General features: G+C 33.7%; 2 protein-coding genes across 2 annotated transcripts in view; one reads left to right on the top strand and one right to left on the bottom strand.

Annotated features, from left to right (window-relative positions):
• The window catches only part of LOC140045263 (syntaxin-8-like), a 32,866-nt gene extending 31,248 nt beyond the window's left edge, over nt 1–1,618 (bottom strand). The window contains exon 1 of the mRNA XM_072090103.1: nt 1,468–1,618. Coding sequence (XP_071946204.1) covers nt 1,468–1,592 — 125 coding nt within the window. The 5' untranslated portion in view covers nt 1,593–1,618. The remainder of the gene's footprint in view (nt 1–1,467) is intronic.
• An 8,828-nt stretch (nt 1,619–10,446) lies between these two features.
• Nucleotides 10,447–21,275, top strand: LOC140051602 (mitochondrial uncoupling protein 4-like). Its single transcript, XM_072096871.1, has 9 exons — nt 10,447–10,674; nt 11,309–11,425; nt 11,526–11,588; nt 18,722–18,806; nt 18,939–19,061; nt 19,182–19,294; nt 19,619–19,703; nt 19,810–20,005; nt 20,737–21,275. Exons 1-9 carry the CDS (start codon nt 10,581–10,583, stop codon nt 20,806–20,808), a joined length of 948 nt encoding a protein of 315 aa, XP_071952972.1. The 5' UTR covers nt 10,447–10,580; the 3' UTR covers nt 20,809–21,275.
• Nucleotides 21,276–21,807: the final 532 nt, after the last annotated feature.

The raw sequence follows: 21,807 nt of genomic DNA, 5'->3' as shown, positions 1-21,807 counted from the left end.
AAGAACATCACATAATACATGGAAGATGCAATAGGAGCATGAAGAAGAACATCACATAATACATGGAAGATGCAATAGGAGCATGAAGAAGAACATCACATAATACATGGAAGATGCAATAGGAGCATGAAGAAGAACATCACATAATACATGGAAGATGCAATAGGAGCATGAAGAAGAACATCACATAATACATGGAAGATGCAATAGGAGCATGAAGAAGAACATCACATAATACATGGAAGATGCAATAGGAGCATGAAGAAGAACATCACATAATACATGGAAGATGCAATAGGAGCATGAAGAAGAATGAAAGATAATAATTAATATATTTACGCAACATTTGTAAATAAAATCAACAGTTAACATGTATTAAATGCACCGTAATATATATGTGTCAAACCAAAAATGACAATACATAAATAAAGTCGATGATTCCGAACCAAATGCCCAAATAATTCTACAGTGAATATAAAACATAAGTTTAGAAAATAAATAACATCCATTCCATCAAAAGGCTAGTTTTGACGATTGCTTTTTAAGATGATCATCTCTCAGTTCTCCCATGCTTTAACATACCTCTCGCTGTGTTTGTTTACCATTGTATACCCACTAAAAGGTCAAACTGACGGTGACCTCGCGAGCGCGAAACGTGTCTATTGGCTATGGGTTTAAATTGTAGGCGACGTGTGCTACAAAGTTATTGGAACAAAAGTGACATTTAATTTTGCATTCAATTCAATGCTCTGTGCGAGGTCCTTCTTGTGCGTCCGTTGCCTTGCAAATAGCGCGATGTGTTTGTTCGTAAAACCATATCACATATTAACTCCATTGGTGAAAATGCGTGAGCCTGTTCATAGATAAAGTCATGTTTTTTGATAACGTAACAATTAAAATCGAAATATTTTTTTAGAATCTGTAAATTCAAGGTGTTATCACGATTTTGTATGATTTTGGTCGGAGTTTGTGCACACTACCATTTCGTAGGGTCTTCGCTTTCGAGGTCTTCGGTCTTCGATATTCGCTTTCGAGGTCTTCGCTTTCGACACACCCAGGCCTACTAATTTTTATCATCTAGGCTAGCACTACTAGGCCTAGGCCTACTCTACATACTAGTTACTACTAGTACTACTAACTATATAACTATATAACAGTATACTACACACACAGGGCTGTTCTCTGTCTCTCTCTATCTCTCTGAGAGAGGCCTAAAAATAGAGGGCGGCTTATTCAATATTATTATTTATAAGAAGGTGGGGCCTAGCCTAGCCTATTAATTAGGCCTAGGCCTACTAGTTAGAGGCCTACCTAGGCCTAGGAGGCTAGGCTAGGCCTATATATAAAACAAAAACACAGATAAATAAAATGCAATATATCCTAGCTACTAGGCTAGGCCTAGGCCTAGGGCCAGGCCTACATGATAATCATTTTAATCAAATAATCAATTAAATAAAATCTATTTACCAGGAGTCACCGCCAAAACCCGCCATAATTGTACAAAACGTCTTTCTTCTAGCTAGGCCTAGGTAGGTAGCCCAAGCCTCTCTCTCTAGATCTGTTGTTACTCGGGCAGCAGGTCTTTCTTGCATATAAAATATGCTGCATGCTGTGTGGAGGTATATGGATGGCTGGAGCAGCATTTCTCTACTTCTCTACGGAGCGCCATTTATGCCTTTATTAACTTCAATAATAGAAATAGTACTACGGTAACTGCTCAAGTGGACCCAATTTAGCACCAAGGTAGCACAGTGATATAAAATAGAAATAAAAGTCACTACTTTTAATATCGTTTCGTATATACCCATATCACAAACTGACAAACAGAAACATCTTGGCATTCACATTGATTCAAATTTATCTTTTTCTTTTCATGTAAATAAACTCCGTTCCAAACTGGGCTTGTCCATCTCCATCTTATCGCGTGCTCGGTCATTTCATTAATAAACACACATCCATACTCCTCTATAACACTACAATCCTTCCACACATTGACTTTTGTTGTAGTGTTTGGGGAATCAGATCGAATATTGACCGAATACAGACCATTCAAAATAGAGCATTTCGCATTATCCTTAAAGCTCATCCTCTCACATACTAAATTTACAACACCTTAAATCTTCATACAGTCCAAGATCGCATGCATCTACAACTGGGCTGCCTTACCTACAGGTCTGCAAATGGTCTTGCTCCGGAATATCTTGCCCTGCGTCTTGCCAGAAAAATTTGTCGCCCCTTTCCCTAAAACTGAAACTTTTAATTAAGAACAGCTTCATCAGAGCAGCACCAACATACTTGAATTTGCTACCCACCAAACTAAGGAATGCGGTAACAATAGACAATTTTAAGTCTGCTGTAAAAAATATTTAATCCCAAAAGAAAAAACTCAACGTTTTGTATAGTATTGTAGGCTATATTTTTGTATTTAAGTACAGATATATTATATATTTTTATATTTTTTTTAACATAGCTCATCCGTTTTTATTCGGGGTACCCCCGAGAGTCTAGGACTCACTCATCTTCTCCTCCATCTGGACACTATTGAGTAAAAAGTACGATAAAGTACTACTCCTCCCTTATTCGTTGTAGTATTGAGCTGGGATTTGGCATGAATATACTACAGGGACATGTCCTCAAAGCTATAGAGCCGGATTTTTAAATTTTTGTTAATTAATTTGTTTAATTAAGACACCACAATGTGTGACACACACCACAGCGTTATGTTGTTATATGCGGCTTCATGGCGTAGTGGTTATCACTAATTATGGTGAAAAGTACTGTATACGCAATATGATATACAGTATATCTTATTTTTATTATTTTTTTAAATACTTATTTTGTGTAATCGGTAATTATCACTTTTACACAGGTTTATTTTGCTTTGTGCTTATTACCATATTTATTTGTAATTTAGGCCTAAATGGATTAAAAAACTTTGTGTAACCCACATTTTTGGTGTAAGAGGTTTCGTAGTGTACTGGTTATCAAGTCTGCTTAACAAACAGAAGGTCCCCGGTTCGAGCCCTGGCGAAACCTATTTTTCTTAAACTTTATGGTGAAATATACTGTATACGTAATATGATATAGAGTATATCTCGTTTTATTACACGGGGTACCTGAGTCTATAGTAGGACTCTCTCATCTTTTCCGCCTCTTCTTCCATCCGGACACTATTGATCCAACTTTCAAGTCCTACTAGTTCTTTACGCGTCGTCTGACGGCTCTGAAAAATGGCATGCATTATACTAGGGTAATAGGTGAACAAAGCTATAGAGAGAAAATGTTCGTACTTCAACCGGATGCAGAATTACGACGTCATAAACATGGTACCAATCGAAAAATTGCGATTTATAAAGTTCTACTCCTTCCTTATTCGTTGTAGTATTGAGCTGGGATTTTGCATGAATATACTACAGGGACATTTCCTCAAAGCTATAGAGCCGGATTTTTAAATTTCAATCCGGATGCAGCCATATGACGTCTCTAAGATGGTACCGTATTTTGATAGCGAGGTTAAATGATGTGTATGTGACGTCACATCCCGTCTTATGACGTCATTACAGCTTCTTTTGCTGTACCCCCCGAGTATCGCACATTCGTGCTTGTTTCATATATGTTTTTGACTGTATGCATATGCTGTTTAGGGTCACCCTTACAAAATAAGGTTTAATAAAAAAATAAAATAGAAATAAAGTCAATACATTTTAATATCTTTTCGTATGTTAATACAACGTGCTCAAGTTGACCCAATTTGGCCCCAGTGGAGCACAGTGATATAAAATAGAAATAAAGTCACTAAATTTTAATATCTTTTCGTATAAAACACTGTGCTCAAGTGGACACATTGGTTATAGAAATAAAGTCACTCAAGTTTCAATCGTTTCGTATGTTAATACACTGTGCTCAAGTGGACCAAATTTGGCGCGAGTGGATTTTTTAAATGGAAAATAATGAATATTGTTTTTCTTTTATTTTGAAAGAGAGATATTTTTAGGATTGTAAATGTCAAGTGGACCTTTTTTAAAATCAGAAACTCTTGGGTGGGCTTCTTTTCCACATGGAGTTCTTTTCGAGATTACTTTTGCAAACTAAACGAGGGAAACTGCTAGCTTCCCGCCCGGAAAATATTTTATTTACATGATTTGAAAAATCTTCTAAAGTAAATAATTAACAGCATCAAAATTTAACAATGTGGCGTGTTGACCGCGAATGACTAACATACCATCTTTACCATAATACACCTGCACAGACTCATTTGCATAACAACGCACGCACATACCAAACTGTTTAAAATAGAGCTACAAGGTACCCGAAAATGACATCTATTATGTTTTCAAACAACATGCAGAAGAATCTTCAGTACCCCACCATGCTTGGGGCTGAGCAAAGACAATTTTGAAAAAAGAGCTGTAGGCCTATACAGTAGGTTCCCGCCCGAAAAAGTGGCGTTACATGATTTGAATGAAACAAACTATATAAGACTCACCAGGACAATATATGAGCTTGTCCCCGGAAAGTGCACCTATTAATTGAAATATAAAATTAAACATTAAGTCTCCAGTACTAGCCCATCCATGGTTGAGGCAGAGCAATGAAAATAGAGCCCAGAAATACACTTACTTATACTATTACTATACATAGTCACCTATGATAATTATGATAATGTTAAAATTTCAACTATCCAGATGCGACTTCAACATTTTAGGTGGGGTTTTCTACTTCGTATATTATGGCCTAGCCCGGCAACGGAATTAGTCTAAGCTTCGAAATTGGTCTGGAAATCGGCATCTTTGCAAATGTTCTATATTTGATCTTATTTCACTCTCCATTAACCCCATACATAAACCATCAGAGACAAACTATCTGTTTAAAACATGTTTATTCTGGGACGGTGCGGCCATACACACCAACTACTATGAAGAATCGGACATTTCGCTACCAATGTTGCAACATTGATTAACAAAATCAAAATTTAACAGTGGGGCGCGTTGAGTGCCAATGACTAACAATACCATCTTTGCCACTACACCTGCACAAATTAATTTGTAACAACGAACGGCATACCAAACTATGATGAGTGATACATTATCTTCTCAACACGTAACGCGTAACGAAGATTAACAAAATAAAAATTGAACAGTGTTGTGTGTTGATCGCGAATGACTAACAATACCATCTTTCCCACAGCACATGTGCACACTCATTTGCATAACAAACGCACGGCATATACCAAACTACGATGAGATAAAATTAATTCTCTTCTAAACACGTAACGAAGAGAATTAATTCCCTTTTTTACATTAAAATAAATTGAGGGCGCTAAACATAAAATTTATACAATCAAAGCAGTTGGCGAGAGCCAATAAAAAAAAAGATGGTAAATGTGCTCTCCCTGCCTCAGCACTAAGGCCCTGCCACAGCCTTCTGGGGTCGTTTCCACCACATCACCAGATGCATTGATGTTGTCGCCTCATGATGTGTGGTGGAAAGGGGGACGTATGATCTGTGAACCCCAAACACAGTGGCTCGCATAGCCTTAACTCTATTCCACCGACCAGTGGGAATCGAACCCACGACATACGTGTTGTTAACACGACGCTCAGACGACTGAGCTAACTGATCATTTTGGTTGTAGCAAGGTTAATAGGATATTTATGACGTAATGATGAATTACGTAATACACGTATAAATAGACTATTATCAGCTTTTCAGTCATGTACTTGGTGGCGTAACGGGTAATGCTCAGTTTTGAGTGCTAACGGCTGGGGTCCGAACCTCGACGGACATTTTTTTTTTATGAATATTGTTTTTTTTTAAAGAGAGATATGTGACACTGTATTGTCGAACATGTATGGTACCATACCGGTAGGTATTCAAATATGCTTAATCGATGTAAAAATACATTTAAAATAATAATTCATCAATTCTCATCTTTTATTATTGATGAAGAAGGTGGTGTAGACGTAGCATACCTGGATTTTAGCAAGGCCTTCGATACTGTCCCACACCAACGACTACTGAAAAAAAATACAAGCATATGGAATTAATGGTAATCTTTTAAAATGGATAGAATGTTTCTTACTCTTGGAAGGAAGCAGCGTGTTGCAATTAAAGGAACCTTATCGTTTTGGTCTCATGTTACAAGCGGGATACCCCAAGGAAGTGTCCTCGGACCTATACTATTCTTGATCTACATAAACGATCTACCCGATATATAGAAACCCACACAGAGATGTTTGCTGATGATACCAAACTGTTCAATCACATTAAGAGTCGGGCTGACTGTGAAGCCCTCCAACGTGATATTGATGCAGCTAACGATTGGGCAAAAACGTGGCAGTTGAAGTTTAACGTCAATAAGTGCTGCATTATGCATCTTGGCAGGAACCTTGAATTGTACAATTATACGATGTCAGCGGAGGCTTTGCAGGCAAAAGAGGAAGAAAAAGACTTGGGCGTTATATTTGACCAGACCCTCAAGTTCAGCAAACACGTTGGAATCGTCAGTAATAGAGCCAATAGAGTTGTTGGTCTGATCAGACATACATTTAACTACCTTGATGAGGAAATGTTTGTTCCACTTTTTAAATCATTAGTGAGACCTCACCTTTATATGCTAACTGTGTATGGTCTCCGTTTCTTCGTAAAAATATAACATGCATTGAAAAAGTTCAAAGGAGAGCAACAAAAGCAATTCCATCATTAAAAGACCTGGATTATACAGAACGCCTAAAACGACTAAATCTACCAACATTGGCCTTTAGAAGATTACGAGGAGATATGATTCAAGTTTTTAAAATGGTGACAGGCCTAAGTGGTAGTGGAATGCGTAACTTCTTCCCTATGAAAACATACGAGAGAAACCTAAGAAGACATAGATACACCATAATATAAGCGACGACCTAAACTGGATATCCGCAAGTACAATTTTTCTTACAGAATTGTTAACCTATGGAATAGTCTACCAGAGGAAGCCGTTAACACCACCACAGTAAACGCCTTTAAAAATAAACTTGATAAATTTATTGAAAGAAAATACAACAAATTTACTTTTATGGGAAGTGTATTGCAGAAGAATTTAAATCAAGGAAACGAATGAAAAAAAACCAAAAAAAAAAACCATGCAGTGATGACTTGATGAAATTGGGAGGGCATGACATGTACCATACAGAAATGTATGGTCTACTTACGAGCCCGACAAGACAGGTGATTACAGGTGACAGGTGATTACAGGTGATTATCTCGTAATAACTTTTATTACAATTCCTTGGAAATCATTCTAAGAAATAATACATCTTGAGCACAGTGTATTAAAATACGAAAAGATATTAAAATTCCGTGGTTTATTTCTATTTTATATCAATGTGCTTCCCTGGTACCAAATTGGGTTCACATGAGCACAATGTAATAACATACGAAACGATATTAAAATTAGTGACTTGTTTCTATTTTATATCACTGTGCTCCACTGGCTCAAAATTGTGTCCACTTGAGCACAGTGTATTAGCATACGAAAAGATATTAACATTCAATGACTTGTTTCTATTTATATCACTGTGCTCCACTGGCTCCAAATTGGGTCCACTTGAGCACAGTGTATTAACATACGAAAAGATATTAAAATTAGTGACTCATTTCTATTTTATATCACTGTGCTCCACTGGTGCTAAATTTGGTCCACTGAACCAGTTACCGTAGTACTATTTCTATTTCGGAAGTAAATAAAAGCATAAATGGCGCTCCATAGAAGTAGAGAATGCTCGATCATTGCAATAGGGTTGGTGAAATTCAGTCCAAAATACGCAGAATTTTTTCCAAAATACTCCAAGTTGAGGGCGCTATACTAATCCAAAATACGCGAGTCTTTCCAAAATACGTCGACTTGGGGCGCTATTCATTTTCCAAAATACGCGAATTGTCCAAAATACGTCAAGTTGAAGGCGCTAGTCATTTTCCAAAATACGCAATTTGTCCAAAATACGTCAATTTGGAACCGCTTGTAATTTTCCAAAATACGTCAACTTGAGAGCGCTATTCATTTTCCAAAATACGCAATTTAAATAACTCCTTTACTTCTTCTAACCAATTAATTATTGCTATTATTTTAATCACAATACCATATGCTTTTTATTATTATATATTATATGAAATAATTATTATGTTAGATTTCAGATTAGGTAACTTATTAGACCATAAGTACTGTACATTAAATTGAAAGCGATGTTGGTCTGTCGAGCTCGGGAAAAATATCGATTTTGTAGATCACCAATATATAACACATACCTATCACTATACTTAAATACTATATACGTACATGCTGGTTTTGTAGCCGGTTTATGCCGCATTTAAACTAGCTACGTCTGGCAATGCAATCGTACATCGTTCAGACATTATTAACGTATATTATAGGCACTGTCTATTGATTGATGTTGGCACATATATTTGTTGTTTTTCAGTAATAAATGATTACATTGAAAAATAATAATTGGCTACTCTATGACATTTTATTTACAAAAAATTCTGCCTTCTAATACTTTCATTTATAACTAAAATGTACTTGTTTGTTTTATTCCAAGAAACTTTTTTTGAATACATTAAACTGTAATTTTACCTTACACTCTCAATATGATACATTTGGAAAGGCTCTCGTATTTTGGAAAAAAAGTTTGCCGCCCTCAAGTTGACGTATTTTGGAAAATTACTAGCGGTCCCAAATTGCAAATTGACGTATTTTGGACAAATCGCGTATTTTGGAAATAAATAGCGCCCTCAATTTGACGTATTTTGGACAATTCATGTATTTGGGATAATTTATAGCGCCCTCAACTTGACGTATTTTGGACAATTCACGTATTTTGGAAAATGAATAGCGCCCTCAAGTCGACGTATTTTGGAAAGACTCGCGTATTTTGGATTAGTATAGCGCCCTCAACTTGACGTATTTTGGAAAAAAATCTGCGTATTTTGGACTGATGTTCACCAACCCGACTAGACTCGCAATGATCATTGCGAAATGACGCTCTGAATATACCTCGAGTTATTGGTATGAAAGGCCATTGTCGACAAAATATTAGAAAAACGTATGACTATAATTATAATAAAGTTGTATAACATCACATAATATGTTCTATCATTTGTTTCCTAATTTTCTGACATTATAAAGTTGATGCGCTAAACATAAAATTTACGAGATCAAGTAAAGCTGATCGGAAGAACAAAAGGTTATGGTGCCAGGTGTGCACCAAGCTCGCATAACTTATTCCACCACGTCACTGACTCTCCGACCATATGGTGTTATTAACACGACTCTCAGTCTACTGAGCTAACCGGTCATATTGTTTGGTCCCTTGTTTCGTAGCTCTCAGCTCTAGATTGAGTTCGAACCTCTACAGATATTTTTTTTTTAATGGAAATGAATTTTTTGTTTGTTTTATTTTGAAAGAGAGATATTTAGAGGGTTGAAAATGTCAGCCTGGGCCTAAAAACAAGTGGTCCTTAAAAAAAAAATCAGAAACAATTAAAGTCGTATGGCATTAATTTTTCCATTAAATAGACTACCATAAAACCTCAAAAATAAGAAGCCTATTGTGCTCTTTCATTTCAACTGATAGGCTTCTTTTCCACATGGGGTTCTTTTCGAGATTACTTTTGCAAACTAAAGTACGTAATGACGTAACGTAAAGCGCGTATAAGAATATTATACTATTGTCACCCTTTATTTACCGTGTACATTATGTGGCATAACGGGTAGTGTTTGTTAGTGCTCTACTAGCTGGGGTTAAATAAATATAAAATACTTGTTGGTTGGGAAGTGAAATAAATAAATAATAGATAAATAAATGTAATAATATGGCGTGTTGACCGCGCGAATGACTAAAACAATACCATCTTCCCCACTGCACATGCAAAACTCATTTGCATAACAACGCGGGCATACCAACTACATTGAGGCGATGTAAATTCTCTTCTAAACACGTCACGTAACGAAGAGAATTACGGTAATTCCTTAACGTGATTGTTAATCCAAGTAAAATTTATTCATGTTTTGTATACTTAGAAAATGCAAAAACAAATTTGTCTTATTTATATTATGATATGTTGTATATCAGACAATTAACCTAGTCTGAATAAACAAAGTGACTCCGAAAAGCTAAGCTTTTCATTTGACAGGATGTTAGACAATAGGTCTTTTGTTATTTAAACTTTGACCCCTGGCTTGTGCTATTTAATTAGTTGTTTTTTTAAATTTTATTCATTAGACTTGATAATGACCCCATCATGAAGTCGAAACGTCGTTCTTTTTTAATCGTTATTTTTCTATTATGTATTTACAATAAACGTACCCTCTCATTCGTAATTCCTTTTTTTTATATTAAATTAAATTGAGGGCGCTAAACATAAAATTCACGAGGAGATAAAGATTCGGCGGCTCTCTATCGCGCTGTGTTTTTATGTTCGTCGAGCTCTGATGATTGATGATTGACATGTCATAATTATGGGGCGAATACTGTGCATGCAACATACACTTCAGGGAGTTTTTAATTAACTGCATGGGGTTGTAATTTTTATAAATAAAGGTCATGCCAGGTATTTTAAATCAGACCTGGATGAATCCTGACAGTACTATATTCAAATATGTTTTATCAGCATGTGCTGCAACTGTGGCTGAAACAGGTACGGCGGTAGGCTACCTTATTAAATATTAGTTAGGAGGGTCTAGCCTAGACCTAACTAGGCCTAGAGGCCCTACCTAGGCTAGTAGTAGTAGTGTAGGTAGGGCCTCCTAGTCCAGACCTATCGGTGCCTAGGTAGTAGCTAGCACGGAGGGGAACAGACGGTCGGGCCCAACTATTTTGTATTTGCCGCGCGCACACACACACATTTTCGTCGTTTATATATTTATTTACAGTGCCTAGAGGGCATTTTTTTTTCTTTTTGCACCTCTTTTTTTCTCCATTCATTTTGTCTAGGCCAGGCCTAACATATTGCGGTTTTTATTTATCGAGGGCCGAAGTCCGAAATTCTCATATATAGGCCTAGGCCTAGTGTTTGGATTGCTTATGCTTTAAAATAGATTATTAATTATTATTATCCGTTATTTTATTAATTAAAAGCACCCTTTCCAAGGGTGAATTAGAATTAACAGAAACACAACATAGTTCGCGTAGGTGTGTTCTAGAGCATCTATTATTATACTAGGCAGAAAATCATCCACGCAGCAATTTTGTAGTTTCTGAAAGTGCTGCACATGTTAAAGATAAAGCCATTTTATTTGTATAAATCTAGCATATTTAACATTTATTTATAGGAACATTTCCACTGGATTTGACTAAGACCCGTCTTCAAATTCAAGGTGAAATCGGGGTAAAAAATAGTCAGAATTCTGCCCCTTATCGTGGAATGATGCGAACAGCTGCAGGAGTTGGTAAGTTGTTTGTAGGCTACTACTGTACTAAACAACAGGATATCATTTTTTTCATTAAATTGTTTTTAAATTCACATATATATTTGTTTTAATATTCCAGTTGAAGAAGAAGGCATCTTAAAATTATGGCAGGGAGTTACACCAGCAGTATACAGACATATTGGTCAGTACAGATTTATTTAGATTTTGTAAATTGTACATTTAGTCTTATTACTATTATTATTTATATACCTGCCGACATTGAAGAAAGTTGGTACTGTAGGTCTGTATGGATGATTTTGCATGCACCTATTGGCAGGGGCTAGGGGGCTGTGGAGGCCCCCAGGTCGGACAGATTTCGGGGCCTTAATATTACGATAATTACATAATGGGGCCTACAAACAGCTTCTGCAAAGGCAGTGTGAACAAGTTAGTAAAATACCAGTTAGTGTACATAAATAAAATGTTTTTTAGCAATGTAGGACAAAAATTCAATTAGTATTTCTGGAAATTGAACATGCTTGTAAATAAAAACATCCAACATATAAATGATCATAATGTTTTGTTTCTGTTTCTTTCCTATACACTGGTTGTAGAATGGGTGCATATGAATATATAATGTTTTGTTTCTGTTTCTTTCCTATACACTGGTTGTAGAATGAGTGCATATAAATGATCATAATGTTTTGTTTCTGTTTCTTTAGTATACACTGGTTGTAGAATGAGTGCATATGAATATATAATGTTTTGTTTCTGTTTCTTTAGTATACACTGGTTGTAGAATGAGTGCATATGAATATATAATGTTTTGTTTCTGTTTCTTTCCTATACACTGGTTGTAGAATGAGTGCATATGAATATATAATGTTTTGTTTCTGTTTCTTTAGTATACACTGGTTGTAGAATGAGTGCATATGAATATATAATGTTTTGTTTCTGTTTCTTTAGTATACACTGGTTGTAGAATGAGTGCATATGAATATATAATGTTTTGTTTCTGTTTCTTTAGTATACACTGGTTGTAGAATGAGTGCATATGAATATATAATGTTTTGTTTCTGTTTCTTTAGTATACACTGGTTGTAGAATGAGTGCATATAAATATATAATGTTTTGTTTCTGTTTCTTTAGTATACACTGGTTGTAGAATGAGTGCATATGAATATATAATGTTTTGTTTCTGTTTCTTTCCTATACACTGGTTGTAGAATGAGTGCATATGAATATATAATGTTTTGTTTCTGTTTCTTTCCTATACACTGGTTGTAGAATGAGTGCATATGAATATATAATGTTTTGTTTCTGTTTCTTTCCTATACACTGGTTGTAGAATGAGTGCATATGAATATATAATGTTTTGTTTCTGTTTCTTTCCTATACACTGGTTGTAGAATGAGTGCATATGAATATATAATGTTTTGTTTCTGTTTCTTTCCTATACACTGGTTGTAGAATGAGTGCATATGAATATATAATGTTTTGTTTCTGTTTCTTTCCTATACACTGGTTGTAGAATGAGTGCATATGAATATATATTACATAGCCTATGTAAATACGCTAACGTGATTGGTTGAAACTGCATCACATGACTACCGCTGCGAGGATCGTAAATCGTATATATCCTCGAGAACGATGATATTGACTGTGTAATTTTCGCGTAATTATCGTGTCCCCTGTCATTAAACATATAGATTCTCGAGTACGATGATATTGACTGTGTAATTTTCGTGTGCCAACACTCGCGTTGCCGATAAATAAACAAAAGTCATCTACTCGATCTTGAACTCGGGTGGAATTGTCACTCCATCGCAAGACAACGTTTCATCCGCTGGGCCACGGAATTTGCTTGAAGAAATTAATCTTCTAAACTATTTAAGCTATGCATACATAGCGCCCTCATTTGTTATAAGTCCACCCTAAATGTGATGAAACACCGTTTGTGATTGGTCAATACTCACGGTAGTAACCTAGTAACTAGTACGCGCTGAACATCCGGTGATTCGGCTCCTCGAAGATCGAGAGAAGACGAATTGTTTATTCGGCCTACCTGATTATAATATTATTATTAATAGGCTTATTGATGGAAATTCTTCTGTTAATTTAAACGACCTAGGCCTAAGTGAATATTTTATTGCCAAGGAATCATTAATTAGTAATTATCTGTATATTATTCTTCGCAAGGTAAGGTGTCTAGGCAGGCTTGTTTTAAATACAATACAAATAATAGGAGGCCTAGCCTAGCTTCACCCAACCCAGCAGACTTGTTCTTGGCTATATAATATAACAGATATTGCCTTTTATATCGGTTAAATATAAGATTTGACATCCCCTCGGGAATGATATTAAGTTCTCGGGGATTATATATTTCCCTCAGCTGGCGCTTCGGGAAATATATATTCCCTCGAACTTAATATCATTCCCTCGGGGATGTCAAATCTTATATTTAACCTCTAAGCAGTCAATATCTGTATAATAATGTTTTGTTTCTGTTTCTTTCCTATACACTGGTTGTAGAATGAGTGCATATGAATATATAATGTTTTGTTTCTGTTTCTTTAGTATACACTGGTTGTAGAATGGGTGCATATGAATATATAATGTTTTGTTTCTGTTTCTTTCCTATACACTGGTTGTAGAATGAGTGCATATGAATATATAATGTTTTGTTTCTGTTTCTTTCCTATACACTGGTTGTAGAATGAGTGCATATGAATATATAATGTTTTGTTTCTGTTTCTTTAGTATACACTGGTTGTAGAATGAGTGCATATGAATATATAATGTTTTGTTTCTGTTTCTTTCCTATACACTGGTTGTAGAATGAGTGCATATGAATATATAATGTTTTGTTTCTGTTTCTTTCCTATACACTGGTTGTAGAATGAGTGCATATGAATATATAATGTTTTGTTTCTGTTTCTTTCCTATACACTGGTTGTAGAATGAGTGCATATGAATATATAATGTTTTGTTTCTGTTTCTTTAGTATACACTGGTTGTAGAATGAGTGCATATGAATATATAATGTTTTGTTTCTGTTTCTTTAGTATACACTGGTTGTAGAATGAGTGCATATGAATATATAATGTTTTGTTTCTGTTTCTTTCCTATACACTGGTTGTAGAATGAGTGCATATGAATATATAATGTTTTGTTTCTGTTTCTTTCCTATACACTGGTTGTAGAATGAGTGCATATGAATATATAATGTTTTGTTTCTGTTTCTTTCCTATACACTGGTTGTAGAATGAGTGCATATGAATATATAATGTTTTGTTTCTGTTTCTTTAGTATACACTGGTTGTAGAATGAGTGCATATGAATATATAATGTTTTGTTTCTGTTTCTTTCCTATACACTGGTTGTAGAATGAGTGCATATGAATATATAATGTTTTGTTTCTGTTTCTTTCCTATACACTGGTTGTAGAATGAGTGCATATGAATATATAATGTTTTGTTTCTGTTTCTTTCCTATACACTGGTTGTAGAATGAGTGCATATGAATATATAATGTTTTGTTTCTGTTTCTTTAGTATACACTGGTTGTAGAATGAGTGCATATGAATATATAATGTTTTGTTTCTGTTTCTTTAGTATACACTGGTTGTAGAATGAGTGCATATGAATATATGATGTTTTGTTTCTGTTTCTTTCCTATACACTGGTTGTAGAATGAGTGCATATGAATATATAATGTTTTGTTTCTGTTTCTTTCCTATACACTGGTTGTAGAATGGGTGCATATGAATATATAATGTTTTGTTTCTGTTTCTTTAGTATACACTGGTTGTAGAATGAGTGCATATGAATATATAATGTTTTGTTTCTGTTTCTTTCCTATACACTGGTTGTAGAATGGGTGCATATGAATATATAATGTTTTGTTTCTGTTTCTTTAGTATACACTGGTTGTAGAATGAGTGCATATGAATATATAATGTTTTGTTTCTGTTTCTTTAGTATACACTGGTTGTAGAATGAGTGCATATGAATATATAATGTTTTGTTTCTGTTTCTTTCCTATACACTGGTTGTAGAATGAGTGCATATGAATATATAATGTTTTGTTTCTGTTTCTTTCCTATACACTGGTTGTAGAATGGGTGCATATGAATATATAATGTTTTGTTTCTGTTTCTTTAGTATACACTGGTTGTAGAATGAGTGCATATGAATATATAATGTTTTGTTTCTGTTTCTTTCCTATACACTGGTTGTAGAATGAGTGCATATGAATATATAATGTTTTGTTTCTGTTTCTTTCCTATACACTGGTTGTAGAATGAGTGCATATGAATATATAATGTTTTGTTTCTGTTTCTTTAGTATACACTGGTTGTAGAATGAGTGCATATGAATATATAATGTTTTGTTTCTGTTTCTTTCCTATACACTGGTTGTAGAATGAGTGCATATGAATATATAATGTTTTGTTTCTGTTTCTTTCCTATACACTGGTTGTAGAATGGGTGCATATGAATATATAATGTTTTGTTTCTGTTTCTTTAGTATACACTGGTTGTAGAATGAGTGCATATGAATATATAATGTTTTGTTTCTGTTTCTTTAGTATACACTGGTTGTAGAATGAGTGCATATGAATATATAATGTTTTGTTTCTGTTTCTTTCCTATACACTGGTTGTAGAATGGGTGCATATGAATATATAATGTTTTGTTTCTGTTTCTTTAGTATACACTGGTTGTAGAATGAGTGCATATGAATATATAATGTTTTGTTTCTGTTTCTTTCCTATACACTGGTTGTAGAATGAGTGCATATGAATATATAATGTTTTGTTTCTGTTTCTTTCCTATACACTGGTTGTAGAATGAGTGCATATGAATATATAATGTTTTGTTTCTGTTTCTTTCCTATACACTGGTTGTAGAATGAGTGCATATGAATATATAATGTTTTGTTTCTGTTTCTTTAGTATACACTGGTTGTAGAATGAGTGCATATGAATATATAATGTTTTGTTTCTGTTTCTTTAGTATACACTGGTTGTAGAATGAGTGCATATGAATATATAATGTTTTGTTTCTGTTTCTTTAGTATACACTGGTTGTAGAATGAGTGCATATGAATATATAATGTTTTGTTTCTGTTTCTTTAGTATACACTGGTTGTAGAATGAGTGCATATGAATATATAATGTTTTGTTTCTGTTTCTTTCCTATACACTGGTTGTAGAATGAGTGCATATGAATATATAATGTTTTGTTTCTGTTTCTTTAGTATACACTGGTTGTAGAATGAGTGCATATGAATATATAATGTTTTGTTTCTGTTTCTTTCCTATACACTGGTTGTAGAATGAGTGCATATGAATATATAATGTATTGTTTCTGTTTCTTTAGTATACACTGGTTGTAGAATGAGTGCATATGAATATATAATGTTTTGTTTCTGTTTCTTTCCTATACACTGGTTGTAGAATGAGTGCATATGAATATATAATGTTTTGTTTCTGTTTCTTTAGTATACACTGGTTGTAGAATGGGTGCATATGAATATATAATGTTTTGTTTCTGTTTCTTTCCTATACACTGGTTGTAGAATGAGTGCATATGAATATATAATGTTTTGTTTCTGTTTCTTTCCTATACACTGGTTGTAGAATGAGTGCATATGAATATATAATGTTTTGTTTCTGTTTCTTTAGTATACACTGGTTGTAGAATGAGTGCATATGAATATATAATGTTTTGTTTCTGTTTCTTTCCTATACACTGGTTGTAGAATGAGTGCATATGAATATATAATGTTTTGTTTCTGTTTCTTTAGTATACACTGGTTGTAGAATGAGTGCATATGAATATATAATGTTTTGTTTCTGTTTCTTTCCTATACACTGGTTGTAGAATGAGTGCATATGAATATATAATGTTTTGTTTCTGTTTCTTTAGTATACACTGGTTGTAGAATGGGTGCATATGAATATATAATGTTTTGTTTCTGTTTCTTTCCTATACACTGGTTGTAGAATGAGTGCATATGAATATATAATGTTTTGTTTCTGTTTCTTTCCTATACACTGGTTGTAGAATGAGTGCATATGAATATATAATGTTTTGTTTCTGTTTCTTTCCTATACACTGGTTGTAGAATGAGTGCATATGAATATATAATGTTTTGTTTCTGTTTCTTTAGTATACACTGGTTGTAGAATGAGTGCATATGAATATATAATGTTTTGTTTCTGTTTCTTTTCTATACACTGGTTGTAGAATGAGTGCATATGAATATATAATGTTTTGTTTCTGTTTCTTTAGTATACACTGGTTGTAGAATGAGTGCATATGAATATATAATGTTTTGTTTCTGTTTCTTTAGTATACACTGGTTGTAGAATGAGTGCATATGAATATATAATGTTTTGTTTCTGTTTCTTTCCTATACACTGGTTGTAGAATGAGTGCATATGAATATTTAATGTTTTGTTTCTGTTTCTTTCCTATACACTGGTTGTAGAATGAGTGCATATGAATATATAATGTTTTGTTTCTGTTTCTTTAGTATACACTGGTTGTAGAATGAGTGCATATGAATATATAATGTTTTGTTTCTGTTTCTTTCCTATACACTGGTTGTAGAATGAGTGCATATGAATATATAATGTTTTGTTTCTGTTTCTTTCCTATACACTGGTTGTAGAATGAGTGCATATGAATATATAATGTTTTGTTTCTGTTTCTTTAGTATACACTGGTTGTAGAATGAGTGCATATGAATATATAATGTTTTGTTTCTGTTTCTTTAGTATACACTGGTTGTAGAATGAGTGCATATGAATATATAATGTTTTGTTTCTGTTTCTTTCCTATACACTGGTTGTAGAATGAGTGCATATGAATATATAATGTTTTGTTTCTGTTTCTTTAGTATACACTGGTTGTAGAATGAGTGCATATGAATATATAATGTTTTGTTTCTGTTTCTTTAGTATACACTGGTTGTAGAATGAGTGCATATGAATATATAATGTTTTGTTTCTGTTTCTTTAGTATACACTGGTTGTAGAATGAGTGCATATGAATATATAATGTTTTGTTTCTGTTTCTTTAGTATACACTGGTTGTAGAATGAGTGCATATGAATATATAATGTTTTGTTTCTGTTTCTTTAGTATACACTGGTTGTAGAATGGGTGCATATGAATATATAATGTTTTGTTTCTGTTTCTTTAGTATACACTGGTTGTAGAATGAGTGCATATGAATATATAATGTTTTGTTTCTGTTTCTTTCCTATACACTGGTTGTAGAATGAGTGCATATGAATATATAATGTTTTGTTTCTGTTTTTTTAGTATACACTGGTTGTAGAATGGGTGCATATGAATATATTCGTGATAATGTATTGGGTAAAAATGAAGATGGAACTTTTCCTGTTTGGTATGTGAAGTTGTTGAATTAACGCCAATCATCAGCTAAAAGCCTATTAAGTTTAATGATAATCTGTATGATGCGAGTATTTGTATCATTTTTTATACAAGTTATAAGAACGATATTTATCTTATCAAACAGGAAAGCTGTTTGCGGAGGCCTCGCAGCCGGTGCTATTGGCCAATTCATTGCTAGTCCAACTGACCTAGTAAAAGTTCAAATGCAGATGGAAGGTCGGAGACGATTGGAGGGTAAACCACAGAGGTTGTGTTTTTACATGTTGTCTTAATGTAGTAATTAAATTATTTTTTTGACATGATTTTACTTATATTGTTTTTTTATTATTAAAAATCAAATTATAAATCTTAATTTATTTAATATTAGAGTTAAAGGAACATTCCATGCATTTACTCAAATTGTAAAACAGGGAGGAGTGCGAGGTTTATGGAAGGGCTGGGTACCAAATGTCCAAAGAGCAGCATTAGTAAATATGGGAGGTAAATATAAATTTTTTTTTTTTTTTTTATTCTTTATATCAAACCAACAGTGTAAAACACCAATAACAGGTTGAAAATAAAAGCTAAACTATAAAATATGAGCCAATATAAATATATACAAATGAAAAAGAAAATTTAAATAATTTCATTAATAATACATTTAAATTGAGAAAAATTACAGTTAAAAATATCTAAAGAATTATTTTTTAAAATACAAGAATTGTACAATGACGAGAGTCTACAGAAAATACCATTTTTACAAACATTGACACGAGAAAATAACATGGCTAAAACTGTATTTGAGTATTCTATTATTATTTATAGACTTAGCTACGTATGATACAACAAAACAAATAATCTTAAGAAATACAGTGCTGACAGATAACTGGCTTACACACACCCTTGCAAGGTAATGTTGGAGACGTCCAATTATAAAATCACATCAACATCTGGTAAATTACTACTGGTAAACAGAAAACGATTCCCTCATATGTAATGGGTTTACTTATTTACAGTGGATGTTCAGGTCTTGTTGCTGCTATTTTAGGAACACCAGCAGATGTGATTAAAACACGAATTATGAACCAACCTACCGATGCCAATGGTAGAGGCTTAATTTACAAATCATCGTTGGATTGTTTACGGAAAACAGTAGGTCAAGAAGGTTTTGGTGCTTTGTATAAAGGATTTTTTCCTATCTGGGCGAGAATGGTGAGAAATCATAGTCATTTGATTTTCCTTTTTGATTGTTCAGTTTGCACTCAAGGCAATAGGCAATACAAAATTTATCTCAAAAGTTGTGTTTTATTATTCAACTTTAGTAACACATCCCTAAGCATACACCATGTACCTTTGTTCAGGTTTTGAGCCAGTAACTACTGTACAATGTATAAATAACTGAACCAGTAACTGTACCTACATTGTACAAATAACTGAACCAGTAACTGTACCTACATTGTACAAATAACTGAACCAGTAACTGTACCTACATTGTACAAATAACTGAACCAGTAACTGTACCTACATTGTACAAATAACTGAACCAGTAACTGTACCTACATTGTACAAATAACTGAACCAGTAACTGTACCTACATTGTACAAATAACTGAACCAGTAACTGTACCTACATTGTACAAATAACTGAACCAGTAACTGTACCTACATTGTACAAATAACTGAACCAGTAACTGTACCTACATTGTACAAATAACTGAACCAGTAACTGTACCTACATTGTACAAATAACTGAACCAGTAACTGTACCTACATTGTACAAATAACTGAACCAGTAACTGTACCTACATTGTACAAATAACTGCTGAAGTATTACACTTACTTTAATCTTTTGTTATTAAGGAATAAACCTTGCGAGAAGCACAACAGTGATTTTATATACCTATTTGTATAAAGATGAATATTTTTGTTTGTATTCTTTAATAGGCACCTTGGTCACTAGTCTTTTGGCTGTCATATGAAGAGATCCGAAAACTGTCTGGAGTGAGGTCCTTCTGAAATTATAGCAAAACAAATAGTGCTTTTTTTGGATCTAACGAGGTTACGGATTAAATGATTATGATGCTAGCAATAAAGTGCTTAGTAGACTGACATTCTTATTGCTGAAAATGAACTTGGTGGTCAATTTTTAAATGAGATTCTACCATTGTTAAATATACATTAAGAAGGCATGATGGAATATTATATATATACATATTGAGTATTTTATCATTTCGGATGGAATAAATGCAATGCTTTTGCTATAGTGTATAATTTGTGTATAAAATTTTAATAGAAAATAACTATGCAAATCTGTGAACCTTCCAATCATTTCAAATCAATCAATCAATCAATCAAAGTAACATTTATTTCTCTTCTTGTCTTTCATAGAAAATAAAAATTAACAGTAAATATGACTAAAATAAGAGGGGCAACATTCCTAAAAAGCGAAGCTTGTAAAAGGCAGCCCATAGAAACTGAAATAAAAACAGGACAACACGGGAACCGGAAACAGGACAAAAACAGTAATGAAGACTTTTAGTTTCAGGGTACCGAAAAGACTAAATATCAAAACTACAATGAGTGAAAGGATAATTAAACATAACTAGATAAGAGGTGCCGTTTCAATTTAAAAGAAAAACTCTTCTTAGACAAAGCACTTTTTATATTAACTGGTACGTTATCCCAGAGTTTAGGACCAGTGAACTTAATGCTATGTTTAAAAGAAGTAGTTTAAAAAAAAGGAATACGTATTTGATTTGCGCTCCGAGTACCGTGGTTATGAAAATTAAGATTGAAACTAAATAAATCATCAAAGTGTGATGGCAGGATCGAGTTTAGCCATGAATAGAGGAAAACACTTTGTTGAAGATGGTTAATATTCTGAATTTTAAGAAGACCAAATGAAGAAAATAAAGGATCAATAACAGTTTGTTTAAGTAGGACGGGTATGTATTACCCCAAATAATATTACAGTAAGTAAGTTTGGAGTAACCAAAAAGAAAAATGTTGGAAGTT

Source organism: Antedon mediterranea, chromosome 1 (assembly GCF_964355755.1).
Source record: "Antedon mediterranea chromosome 1, ecAntMedi1.1, whole genome shotgun sequence".
In the NCBI taxonomy this organism is placed as follows: Eukaryota; Metazoa; Echinodermata; class Crinoidea; order Comatulida; family Antedonidae; genus Antedon; species Antedon mediterranea.
Note: the sequence above shows the minus strand (reverse complement) of the source record. Positions and strands in the feature narration are given on the sequence as shown.